The sequence below is a fragment of the Bombus affinis genome, chromosome 6 (assembly GCF_024516045.1).
Source record: "Bombus affinis isolate iyBomAffi1 chromosome 6, iyBomAffi1.2, whole genome shotgun sequence".
Taxonomy (NCBI): domain Eukaryota; kingdom Metazoa; phylum Arthropoda; class Insecta; order Hymenoptera; family Apidae; genus Bombus; species Bombus affinis.
Window position 1 is genome coordinate 17,291,371 of NC_066349.1, and position 12,490 is coordinate 17,303,860.

General features: G+C 40.0%; 3 protein-coding genes across 3 annotated transcripts in view; 1 reads left to right on the forward strand and 2 right to left on the reverse strand.

The window, feature by feature from the left end:
- The window catches only part of LOC126917676 (flotillin-2), an 87,622-nt gene that overhangs the window by 36,792 nt on the left and 38,340 nt on the right, over window positions 1-12,490 (forward strand). The window lies entirely within an intron of this gene.
- On the reverse strand, window positions 634-8,282 carry LOC126917659 (glucose dehydrogenase [FAD, quinone]-like). Its single transcript, XM_050724792.1, has 5 exons — window positions 6,134-8,282; window positions 5,280-5,536; window positions 3,810-3,974; window positions 3,472-3,624; window positions 634-3,380 (listed from the first exon to the last, which is right to left on the reverse strand). The coding sequence occupies exons 1-5, from the start codon at window positions 6,642-6,644 to the stop codon at window positions 2,082-2,084; spliced, it is 2,385 nt and encodes a 794-aa protein (XP_050580749.1). The 5' UTR covers window positions 6,645-8,282; the 3' UTR covers window positions 634-2,081.
- Window positions 8,463-11,321, reverse strand: LOC126917665 (glucose dehydrogenase [FAD, quinone]-like). The gene is made up of 3 exons (XM_050724813.1): window positions 11,171-11,321; window positions 10,373-10,748; window positions 8,463-10,200 (listed from the first exon to the last, which is right to left on the reverse strand). The coding sequence occupies exons 2-3, from the start codon at window positions 10,712-10,714 to the stop codon at window positions 8,665-8,667; spliced, it is 1,878 nt and encodes a 625-aa protein (XP_050580770.1). The 5' UTR covers window positions 10,715-10,748; window positions 11,171-11,321; the 3' UTR covers window positions 8,463-8,664.

Genomic DNA, 12,490 nt, shown 5'->3' on the forward strand with positions numbered 1-12,490 from the left:
CCGCGTATTTAAAAAAATTGAGAAAGACCCTTCGAGTGAAAGTTTTTCGTTTCTCTGCGATGTCGATTATACTTATAGCGACGAGTGGCCATGATCGCGTAATCGAGTGTTGTTGGATCATCGTGTTTCGTCCTTTCGAAGAGAATTTACCATTATGCGATCGAGAGAAATATTAATTTATTAGTCGAGTCGTTCATTAATCAGAAACTTTTGTAATCATCGATCGATACTCGATCGATTTTAGCGAATCGAAACTTTACGATCGTAAATAACGAATTTATTGTTTCCATATCGAATAGAGAATGATATAACTTATGAAACCGTATCGTTGGTTTACCGATCGGGTTTTATCCAGATCAAAGAATCGTCGACTTGAAAATCATAAAAGTAAATTGTGCTATAATAACCACGAGTCTTCGCATGTTTCGCGATGCTCGCCAATGTTTTCTAGAAGATTACCTTCCTTCGTACAGCTATTAGACGGAGGTCATTGTAAATGAGTAGAATCTTAAGAGTTTCTGCCGTAAAAAAAACGGACGATATTATATCTTACCGTAATCGTGCCAATAAAAAAAAGACATTGGCAGAAGAAATTGGAGCAACAGACGATTCGTAATAAATACGTTTCACAGCTGTTCGTTACTGATAATTTAATTATCGATGGGCACTTAGCTTGATGCCAAGTAATAATTATACAAGCTTCGTTGCATCTTTGCTCATTCGTGACATAGTTATAAAGTTCAGGGAATTAATAAAGTTCAGTTGCGATTGAATCGCCATAAGGGTGACACCTTTCGGCCAGCGATTGACATAGCAACTTATTCACGCGGTGGCAATTACGATCGTTTGCGCTCTCGAAAACATCGATCGCGACTGTTTAAAGCGATCATCGTCTCGTAAAAGCCGGTCGCTGTACTCGCCCATCAAGGAGGTTTCGCCGTCTGATCTGGAAGGTGTTGTCGTGTCCTCGCATTTAGCGAAAGTAAAGAATATATAAATAAGACGCACGAGTAACACAAGCTGAACGTGTTAGCGAAGCGTGAATTTATTTTTATTCGTCCGTTTGTAGGATAAAAAGGTAATACGACTTGTTTTTCTGTTTCAGGTAAGATGGCGAACGATAGCGTTAAATTCTTCGTTGGTCTTTCGATATTCCGGACGAAGGTACTTATCTACTCGCATTTTAGCCTATCAACGAATAACATGGAACTTATCTTCTAGATGCGAACATATTCGTTATGCGTATACGAATATTTAAATATATAGATGTATAAACGTCCGAATGTCACAGTGAAATAGACGCGATAGTTCGTACGAGCCTAACAGCAGGCAACACGCGATACGTCCAAGTATACGAGTAACGTTTATTCGTTTCCATCGAAGCGCGAGAAGAAAGAACGTACTAGACCAAATTCATCTACGGTATGGGGGTATAGGTGGTCTAAGGTTTTGCCTATTCATTTCTAACTAACAGTTATATACTTTCTCTGTGTCATTACGCATAATATCTTGCGCGGTGAGACCTCTAACCGCGAATTACATTAACCTACGTTATGTCGTAAAAGATATTAATACTTGATGAAGTATTAGGTTGTCCGAAAAGTTTCTTTCGTTTTATGAGCAAATAATAGACGCACAGCGTTTCTTGTTTTATATTATTTTGTCGAATTACGTACGATCCATTTTGTTCTGTCGAAATAAACACCACGACATTTCACAGAAGGATTCTTTTCGGACAACCTAATACGATAAGAAATACTTGTACAGGAACGTACGTGTATATGCGAATTTTTCTATAGTATGTTTCCGAATCGTTTTTTTTTTTTTCGTCGAGTAATCCACGTTCTAACTTCTAAACGAATATTGCGTGCTAACTTTTACTCTAAAAATAGTTCCGGGATCCATTTGTTGTATTGATTTATATATAAGCGCTATAAATCTTTTCTACCCCATTATACCTTTCTACCCTGAAAAGAATTCCGTGTTTCGACGTAGAAACGCCAACAAAGCCTCGCTACTCGTAAAATTCAAAGTTGTTTGTTTCCGCGAACGTTGCTATATTCGCTTTAGACGGTGTCGCCCTAGACAAACTTTTTACCATGTAACCAGTCCTCCTTGATCATATCGCTGGCTTTCTCCGCGATCATGATAGTAGGCGCGTTCGTGTTCCCCCTAACGATCTTTGGCATTATCGAAGCGTCGACGACCCTCAGCCCGCTAACTCCGTACACCCTTAGCATGGGATCTACGACCGCATCGGAATCCCAATCTGGCCCCATTTTACACGAACCTACCGGATGATAGATCGTTGCCGTATACTCCATCATCACGCACTTCCAGTAATCTTTCGTAGCGAATACGAAATGTCTACACGAAGGCAGAGGTGTATCGATCAGTCGGAAACCATATTTTTGAAACGAGTCCGTACGAAACAACTCTAAAGCAGCTTCTATTCCTTCGACCAATACATCCGCGTCAGGATAGCTGGTAAAATATCCGGGATAGATCAACGGTGGTCCCCACAACGGATCGGTATCGTTTAACAGTATATATCCTCTGCTCTTTGGCGACAATAAAATCGGTCTAACGTTAATAGCGTCGTAATAGGACAACGGTTCGACCGCTGTTTCGCGATATTCTTCGGGATCTTTCAGATAGTCCTGCTGGTTGCTGGCATCGAACGTATACTGTATGTTCGGTAGATCGTACTCGCGTTGAGAAATCGTCTGCAGGAAGACGCCGCAGGTAATGGCTCCAGCGGCGGATAGCGGTCCCATCTGGGTTTTCTCGTAATAAAAAATATCATTTTCTTTCAAACGGTTGTCTTTACTCGTCGAAGTAACGTTTAGCGCAATCACAACGCCATCCATCGTCACGTGATCTTGAAGATTCCTTCCAACTGGTAAGTCGCTGACCACTGTGATCCCGTGTTTCCTCAGCTCTTCCGTTGGACCAATTCCAGAGAGCATCAGGATTTTAGGCGAATTGATCGCGCCCGCTGACAGAATCACCTCTTTCCTAGCCGAAACCGACCTTGTAAATCCGGTGGATGTCGAAACGTACTCGACACCGATCACGCGTTTTGTTTCGTCGTCTATCAATAATCTGGTGACGTGAGCTTCGGTTTCGATCGTCAGATTTTTCCGTTTGCGTCTGACGGGTCTGACGAACGCGCTGTTCGCGCTTTGACGCATTCCACGAGCAGAAGTCATTTGAAGTTTCATCACGCCCAGCTGGCTCTTCGCGTTGGAATCCACCGATTCGTGGCCGAGTTCTCGCCAGGCGTTCAACAGGATTTCTGTGTTGACGTCGGTATATGGAAATCGTTCTACCGACTGATAGCCTCCTTCTTTGTGGTAGTATGGATTCTTTTTCACGACCTGGAGAAAATAGCGATTTTATTCCATCTTCTCGTTACCTGTTCATTCGCTTTCGATATTGCCATTTTAAAAGCTTCGATCGATTCGTCACCTCTGGATTCCTGTTATTTTCCGATTTGAGAAAATATGGCAAAACTTCTTCGTAGCTCCACCCGTAATTCCCTTCTTCCGCCCATTCGTTGTAGTCTCTCGGATTACCACGAATATAAATCATATAATTGATACTGCTGGAACCACCCATCACCTATGCGAAAGACGATACACTCATTAAAGTCGAGATACTTGTAACTTTGTAAATAATAAACAAAGAAAATTTCCAAGTTTGATAGTCCTTATCGATCGTTTAGTATTTCCGAAATTTCAAACTCTCAGTACGTTGTTGACGGTAATTAATTTCTTCGTTCGATGTCGGAACATCGGAATACGTACTTTGCCCCTTGGCCACGCGCAACTTTTACCCCGTCTCGATCGACAAGAGTGTCGCTCCGGTTGCGTACGATACATCCAATCGATATTGCTGGCTTGTAACATAGAGGCGAACGCCGGAATATCGGCTACCATTGGTTCTTCCGTGCCACTTTCCAATAACAGTATCTGAAAATGATCGAAAAGTTTCGTAATAAATAGTTTACGTTTCTCTTAGTCGATGTTATTTACATATGAATCGTAACTGTGTTCTACGTGGGGTATTTATAATCGTTAAATCGTTAAATCGCGATATCATAGTAAATTAGCAAGATATTATCGTTGGAAATACACATCTAGAATCATCGTCGTCGACGATTCTCAAAATAATCCAATAAGCGTGATGCGTCTCGTGGCCTGTTTCAATCGCTACGAAGCCTTCGAGCGGCTCACATAATCATCGACGATCTTCTGTTCTGTGACCCGTTTCAAAGAAGCCCTCGACTTTTCAACGAGAGGATTATCAGCTTTCTCAAGTTTTACGCATCAAACGCAACAAAGCGCGCTACGGCATAAAATATTTTTCAAAAAGCAAAAGTTCTTCGTAATTCGTTAATATCGATTCTATGCATCTTTCTTTTTATGTATATTATAGCTGCATTTTCCGTAACTTTAATTTCGCTAAAAGCGCAGAGTTTCCTTTTATCTATCTCGATCATTTTAATTCTTTCGCTGTAGAGTTTTGCCGCAATTTTCGCTTAGATCGCTTCAACTTGCCATCCGTTAGTCACCCGTTAGTCACCGATTTGCAATGCGCCGCGTTAGTAAAAGTCTCGCTAATTCTCATTTCCACGTGTCCGTAAAAACGTATCCTTTCTGTTCGTCGAACGGCAATGGAATTTAGCGCAGACTTTTCTACATCAGTTTATTACGTTCGTTCGTCTACATAAAAATTTCAACGATTTTTTTTCCTGTAAACTCGACTGACTGTAAATTCATTCGAAAGCTGTACTTTATTACTTTGAAAAACGAATATTTTAGACTTTTTATCTTGTTTAAAATATAAAAGTAGTTACTTTTTACGATGCGGTAAAAATAAAAGGTTCGTCATGGGTCACCGACGATTGGCTGTACAACGAATATGTTAAATACTACGTACAGCGCTGTCTGACGGTATTTACAACCGGTGTGCAGGTTTTATTCCACGAGTAACAGCAAGCGAACTAAAATTTGTCGTTTGAAGCATGTAGAAATCGCTGACACTTGGCCAACGACTAAATTGGAAACATTGAATAAGTTAGTTAAGTGCGTGTGTACTCGACGAATATTCAAATTCGATCTTCTCGCAGGTCAAGACTCGAACAAAAAAAAATTCCATGTTTCCTCGGCTTATCTTGGCTCGAGGAATCGTTTCCAATTTAATCGCACCACCACCAACCCCGAGAGTTGCCGCGTGATCCCAAATTAAAACCAAAAGACAAACCAGGTAGCTACCTTCCAATGTTTTACTTCGCTTAGTCTATTTGCAAGGACGCATCCTGCCGATCCAGCTCCAACGATAACGAAATCGTACACTTTCGTTGGCAAGTTCGTCGCTTGCGGCGAATTCACAGTGACTTCGGTGCCCATGAAAATTTGTTGCGTCGCTGGTAGATTATAATTTTGGTCGCTTACTTGGTTTTTGAGAGTTAACAAACGTGGATGTCCGTTTATAGCATCGTTCATCCATCGTGGTCGATCGTACGTTTTTTCTGTAAAAATTAGCATCGTAGATTAAAAAAATATGTATTCGAGTTAAGTAACGAACAATTAAAGAATTTTCACGCCTCTAAAAAAGGTGACGATATCTGTTCTATTTGGTTTTGCTTTGAGCTTTCATTCTGTTACGTAAATGTTTTTTAGACGCTACATATAGTTTATATTCTAAACCTATCAGATTGTTAATCGGAAAATAAACACGTTAAACAAATACTTTCACTTAGATAGTAGCTATTTGAAGTTGTTCCAACGTCGTTATTTTGTGTCAACTTACATATAAAAAGTTGATTGCCTCTGTCGCAATTACGCGTGAACGTAATGCTACTCTATTTACGCTAATAATGCTAAATAACTTCATACTACGATTCAAACGTTACATACGCGAATTTTAACATCGAATTTCATTAAACAACATAGAGGAAGATAAGACACGAAGAGATAAAATATTCATATTCCAAGAAAAACATCTACTTTCCTTCGTTCTATCACTTTCCACGATTTTTATCTCATAATCGGGAAGAAAGGGTGAAATCGGTGCAGTTTCTAAACAAAAACACATAACGCGCATACAAAAATCGATCGTTCTTTACCTTTCTCGGCAACAAAGCCATTGTAAATCGTAACCGGCGTGCCGATCGGTCGATCCACGATTCTCGTTCGCGGATAGAAATCGTAAATTCCCGTAAAATTCGCCATCGACGAACCTATTTTAGCGTTAACGGCTTCGCTGTCGTCGCTTTCATCCTTGGCTCTCGTTAAAGTTCCACGATCGTGCCAAAGTACCGAATCGTAAACTCCGCTCGGTGATTTCATCGACGCAGGATCGTCCAGGAACGAAATCTTCCGGCCATAAATACCATCTTGTCTCGAGTCTGCAAAATATCCTACGCTGGCTTTTGATTTTGTCGATCGTTCGACGTGATCGAATTTCCATGGTGAACTCTGAGAATCGAAATCATCGAACGAATAACGATAAGAGTCTTTCGAATAACCGAATAGATGAGCGACGAGCGTCAGAAACATGAACGTAGGCGGTTGACAGGTTGACACGGTGGAATGGGGCGAACACAGGCTCGCTAGATCCGGAGGCACCCACGACATCTTTTCACGAGACGATAGCCCTTCTTGATCTTTTCGATGGTTGGCTTGACCGTCGAGCAGAACGAATTGGATGCTACGTATTGATTTTAACGACGCGTTTGTGCAGAGTAGTTTCTGGGCAAAGGAATTCTAGCGGCAACGAGTGGATAGGAGAAGTCGATCGATAAACGTACGGTAGATAAAAATTTTGCTAACGGGTATTCAGTCGTTCGAAAGGACGAAAATATCTTCTTTTCTTTTATTTTGGAATTTCTAACGTTTCCGATTTTCAATCTACCTAGCTTTTACAATCTTATAATTAGTTAAATTACGCTTACGGTTGAAAAGTGTGCAATTCGATGTGGTAAGCGGAAAACGAGAACGACGATCGTACTTCCTTCTATTCTTTTCCAATGCAGAGTCGTTTGTGCCCGGTAGCAGAAGAAAAAGATTTCGAATGTCGCTTAAACCACAAAGGGTTCGTTAGCTGGTTGTATCGCCTTCGTCGTGTACATATGGGAACGAAGAAACGACGTAATGGATAATTGCCATTCGTTCTTTAAAAGCAGTCGTGTTTTTAGCCCATCAAGTACTACCTGTCACTAATATCCTTTTTATGGTAAAAGTCTTTGAAAAAACCTTCGTTAATCTATCACGTATAACACGTTGTTCGTTTGTCGATAATTTATTTGTTTGATATAGTCAGTAGTTTATTTATTACTTGATTGATGACAGGCACGTGGCTTCTTATTTGAGTTACTTTCACGCGAAAGATGTTAATATTAGATTGCATAAACTGACATTATCACTTCCAGAAAACGCGGCGAATCAAGTGTTTCTAAAGTAAATCATCGTCTTAGGGTTAAATCAAAACATAAGCAAAGAAAAGACGATCTTTCGAATTGTTAATTTTACACTATCGAATTCACTTTCCGTCAACTCCGTTTTATACATACGTCACACGGTAAACCCCATTTTTATCGCGTTAAAGCTAAAAACCATCGAGTATATCGCAACATTAAAACACTAAGACACTTATCTGGAGCCGAGGTGAAAACCGTCGTGCCTGACGACTCGGTTGGACGTCGATATACAAATGGATGCAACCTAAGGCTCGGTCGGCCACGAGAAGGGTCGCGGGATCTTTGTTACGGATATCGCTGACCATCGACGATTGATTTGAGAAGGAAAGTGGCAGCCCGGTTGCGTTCTTGTCCGAGATCAATGGAAGTGCAGCCGATGGCGTTGTTTCTTGCGACGTCCCCCTGTTACCCCGTACTTTTTGCAACGACTCGGAGTGTTGCACGCTTTCATTTATTAGAAAAGTCATTTCGCTTCGTTTCCTGGTTAAAGCCTTGCGAAATCGAGACCTCCTGCTTTTCATCTACTATCGTCATAGACTAGATTCTACAAAAGTTGGATTTATCACGAACGAACGAGTAGAGTTGAAAACGGACGAGTATGGAATGGTTCGTAGTTAAAAATTTTCACCGAATTTCGATTAGATTCGATTCGACGTAGAACAAAGCTAGATATTTTGTTGTAAATGATTCCGATTCTTTAACGAATAAATTCTTTACGACTTGCTCTGCATCCATGTCGACGAGTTGTCGTTGTTACGGGTAAAACGTACTGGTATTGAGACATAAGTGCGTTCACCGAGTTACAAAAGAAGCGTAAAATGCATCGGAATGTTACGATGCAATTACCTGCGAATTGCTGTTCTAGAACCGAGAAACGGTCGTGTGATGCAGTTTGAAAATTGTTCGCAAGTTACACGGTAAGTGAACCATTTAAATACTTTGAATTATCCTATTTATTAAAAAAGTGATCGACGAATTTCTTGAAGTTAATTTTATTACAAGGTTCTGCAGTACGCGATACAGATTATTATTATCGTTGTTATTATAACCGAGAAAAAAATGATTGTCGTATAATTTCATGGATTATTAATTCGTTTCGTGGTTTTGCGTGTTTCGAGTATCGAACTCTATTCGACTCTAACGATACTATGAAATATATCGTACATTAGCCAGACCTTTTACAGTTCCACGTGTACTCTTGTCTCCCAATCCTCTTTGATCATATCCGCTCCCTTCTCCGCGATCATCATCGTCGGTGCGTTAGTGTTTCCGCTAACGATGTTCGGCATAATCGACGCATCGATCACTCGTAACCTGTCGATACCGTGTACTTTCAATCTGGCATCCACGACGGCCCTGGGGTCGTTAGACGGTCCCATTCTAACCGTCCCAACCGCGTGAAACAACGAAGTAGCTATGTGTCTGATACTGCATTCCCAGTATTCGGTAGAATAGGGCTGCGTATGCCGGCATCCGGGAATATCGATATGTCGCAACCACATACCGTACTTCTTCAACGCTTCGGTATTCAACAAAGACTTGATCGTGTCGACGGATTTTAACAACGTCTTCAGGTCCTCCTCTTCGGTTAAATAATTCGCGTAGATCTTGACAGGGTCAGCTGGATCGACGCTGCGCAACTTTAGCACTCCTCGACTCTTAGGATTCAATAAAACAGCGCAAGGAAAGAGCAAGTCCGACTCCATGATGTTCTCTAGCGCTTCTTGTATCAATTCGTCGTTAAACATAAAGGCTGACATTAGAGATCCTACTTTGTCCAGGTTCCAACGTGGAAAATGGCCAAAGTGGAATTGAATATCCGGATACACGGAATTAGGATCGTTGACATTGACAAAACCGACAAGATCGATCCCTGCAGTGGCTAATTCTCCGGAATTGTGCACTAGATACTCGTAAGTTGCGTCCATCAAAAATTTTGGAGATGGTGGCATTGCCGATTCGTTCACGTAAGCTATCTGTATTCCTAACCAAATGATATGATCCTGAAGATTTTTTCCGACCGGTAGATCGGCCACGGTCGGTATTCCCATTTCTGTCAGATGTTCCTTGGGCCCGATTCCCGAAAGCATCATTATTTGAGGACTAGCGATGCTTCCCGCGGAAAGAATCACTTCCTTCGATGCTTTTATATCGATCGATTCACCGTCCTTCAAGGTGACACGAACGCCGGTCGCTCGATCACCTTCCAATAGAATCTTATCCACTCTACTGGATTTTATCACGTACAGGTTCTTTCTGTCTTTGATGGGAGATAGGAAAGCTTTCGCGGTATTAACGCGACGCATATTTTCCACGGTGCCCATTGCTCTTCCGAATCCAACGTAACGATCACCGGTCAGTGGTTCGAGAACGTTCAATCCTAACTCGTGTACACTACTTAGGATGATGTCTTGGATGTTTGTTAAGGAGTAATTGTAGCGTCTGATGTTCATCGGCCCACCGATTCCGCAATACTTTTTCCCCCACTTAGCTATATGTTCTGCCGGGCAATTCAAAGATTTCTTGAAGTAGGGAAGCACGTCCTTGTAGCTCCATCCTTTGTTGCCTAGACTGGCCCAATTGTCGTAGTCTCTCTTGTTTCCAAACATGTGTATCATGGCGTTGATGACGGAACTACCACCAAGAGCTTTGCCCTTCGACCATCCGCATTGTTTATTTTTGCTACTCTGACAGATACCCTCTTGAGGCTCGCTCTGTAAACAAAACCGGTTGATCGCGTTTGAAATTGTTGAAAAGGTACGTTAACCGCACACCTCGAGACGAAGTTTACCCAGAGAACTTCTCATTCTTCGTACTTTTCTTCCTTCGAACACAAAAACTTACGAATAATCGTTAGTACTTGTTAATTTACTTTAATTTTCATACCTTGTAAGAATAATCGTGAACCTGGCCGAGCAACGTCATGAAGAGACCGGGAACATCGGTAATGGGATTAGGATCTTCTCCAGCTTCGATCAGTAGAACCTTCCATTCCATCATCTCTGTCAATCTATGAGCAAGAATAGTACCCGCCGTTCCACCTCCCGCGATCACGAAATCGAATTCTCTGTTCGAAACCAAAATCTCGTCCGTCCGATCGATTGGGTAGTCTTCGTTTTTGCTTAAAGTACACATGCTTGCCAACAGTACTTGTAAGAAATGAGTAAAAATAGAGCTTGACGTTGACGATAGCGCTGCCACACAGTTTGCGCTCATACACAACTCCATATCTTATTTTTTAGTTGAACGCTATTAGCGCCTCCTAAAATTATAAAACAATAGTGTAAAATTGGTGGAAAATACGAAATCGTATTAGGCAATGACGTTAAAATTCATTTATAGGGAAGGAATTAAAATACAGTTAAAAGATAAATGGATCGTTCCGTTTCGATGCGATAATTTTGCAGAAACATTCTATATTCTTTCATTTGAGAAGCGTATTTAACATTAATTAATTAATTTGCCTTCGATTTATCTATAACAGATATAAAATAAATAATTAGATAATACGTATAACGTTAAACATAAATTGCTTTATAAGTTGAAAACTAACGTCGAGCGATGGTCATACGTATAGGGAAAAAATTTCCTGAACGCTGATACTGATAGCACGTTTCACGCTCTATACTCGATAATTATCAAATGGATTTTCACAAAATATCAAATATTTTCAAATTTAATTACCGATATAAAATTGATGGAACGAACCAATATGAAATCCAGTTCGATTTCGCGCTTCCTCTATAGCTCCCAGCTCAAGTATGAATTACTTTTGATGTTGACACGTCGTTCGCGAGCTATTTATGCACATGTTCTATCCTCTTTTACCTTATTCCCTGATAAATCGTAATCTTTACGTTATTCTGAATAATACAGCGATATACGGTATACGCGTACGTACAATGTCTTGCAAAAGTTTTCGGCCATACTTTTCTCACTTTACATTTCAAATGTGACATTCTATAGAATTATAACTATTTAATATTACACAATTGTATAACAATATTCGTACATTATATTATTTTCTTTTGCTTGTCATACCGCTATTACCGATATTACTTAAAATTCTGTTAAATATCGTTGTTCGAATATAAAAATAAAAATTCATTCCGTTCGGAAATTTGTTTCTTTGCTGAAAATTGTTGCTTGAAACACCGCCCTGCTTACAGACGTTACTTAACATTGAATTCCATGGGCTGCGTAGTAATTTGACGCGAAGAAATTATTCGAATACTTTTCGTACATACTGTACTAAGTTCCTGGAGTATAATATCGAATAAATTATCTACAAAACTACAATGCTATTGATATATTTGAAAAGCTACATGAGAATTAGATATGAGAAAGATACGCGAAAGAACGTCAAATATACAATTGTATATATTATTTAAAACTCTTTAAAACATCGTTTTTGTAATACAAAATAAGAAGCCTATCTGACCGGAAACTTTTGCATGATATTGCATATATCCACAGAAAGCCGGTTCGCGATAACCGATTCGGATCGGCAAAAGTCAACTAGATTGTTCACAGAACATGTAAACATCGGTATATGTCGAGTTTGATCGGTAAACGAAACGTGAAACGTAAGACATAAAACGTAATACACGTAATACGATATTATTTGTTCGATACGAATGTCGAGGTAAACTTCTTTTTTTATAAATCTCTATTTCACGCATCTGTATCACGATTCGTGTATTTTTTACTTCACTGCACTGTTTCACTTGCACGTGTATCTTTTTACTTCGTGTATTATACCGTAATGCTTACTGTATATTTTCATAGTATACGTAAAATACATATACCGTGAAACATTTTTCTATAATGTAACTATAGAGTAGAAAGTACACGATATAAGTGAAATGTTTTGAAATTAAAGGGGCGTGCAAAAGATTTCTACTGCTAAAGGATAACGAGATGAAAGAATCAATTTTTTTTTTTTTAATGGAATGTTACATTTTTTTTATTAGTAAATGATAGTCACTTTGAAGAACAATTCAT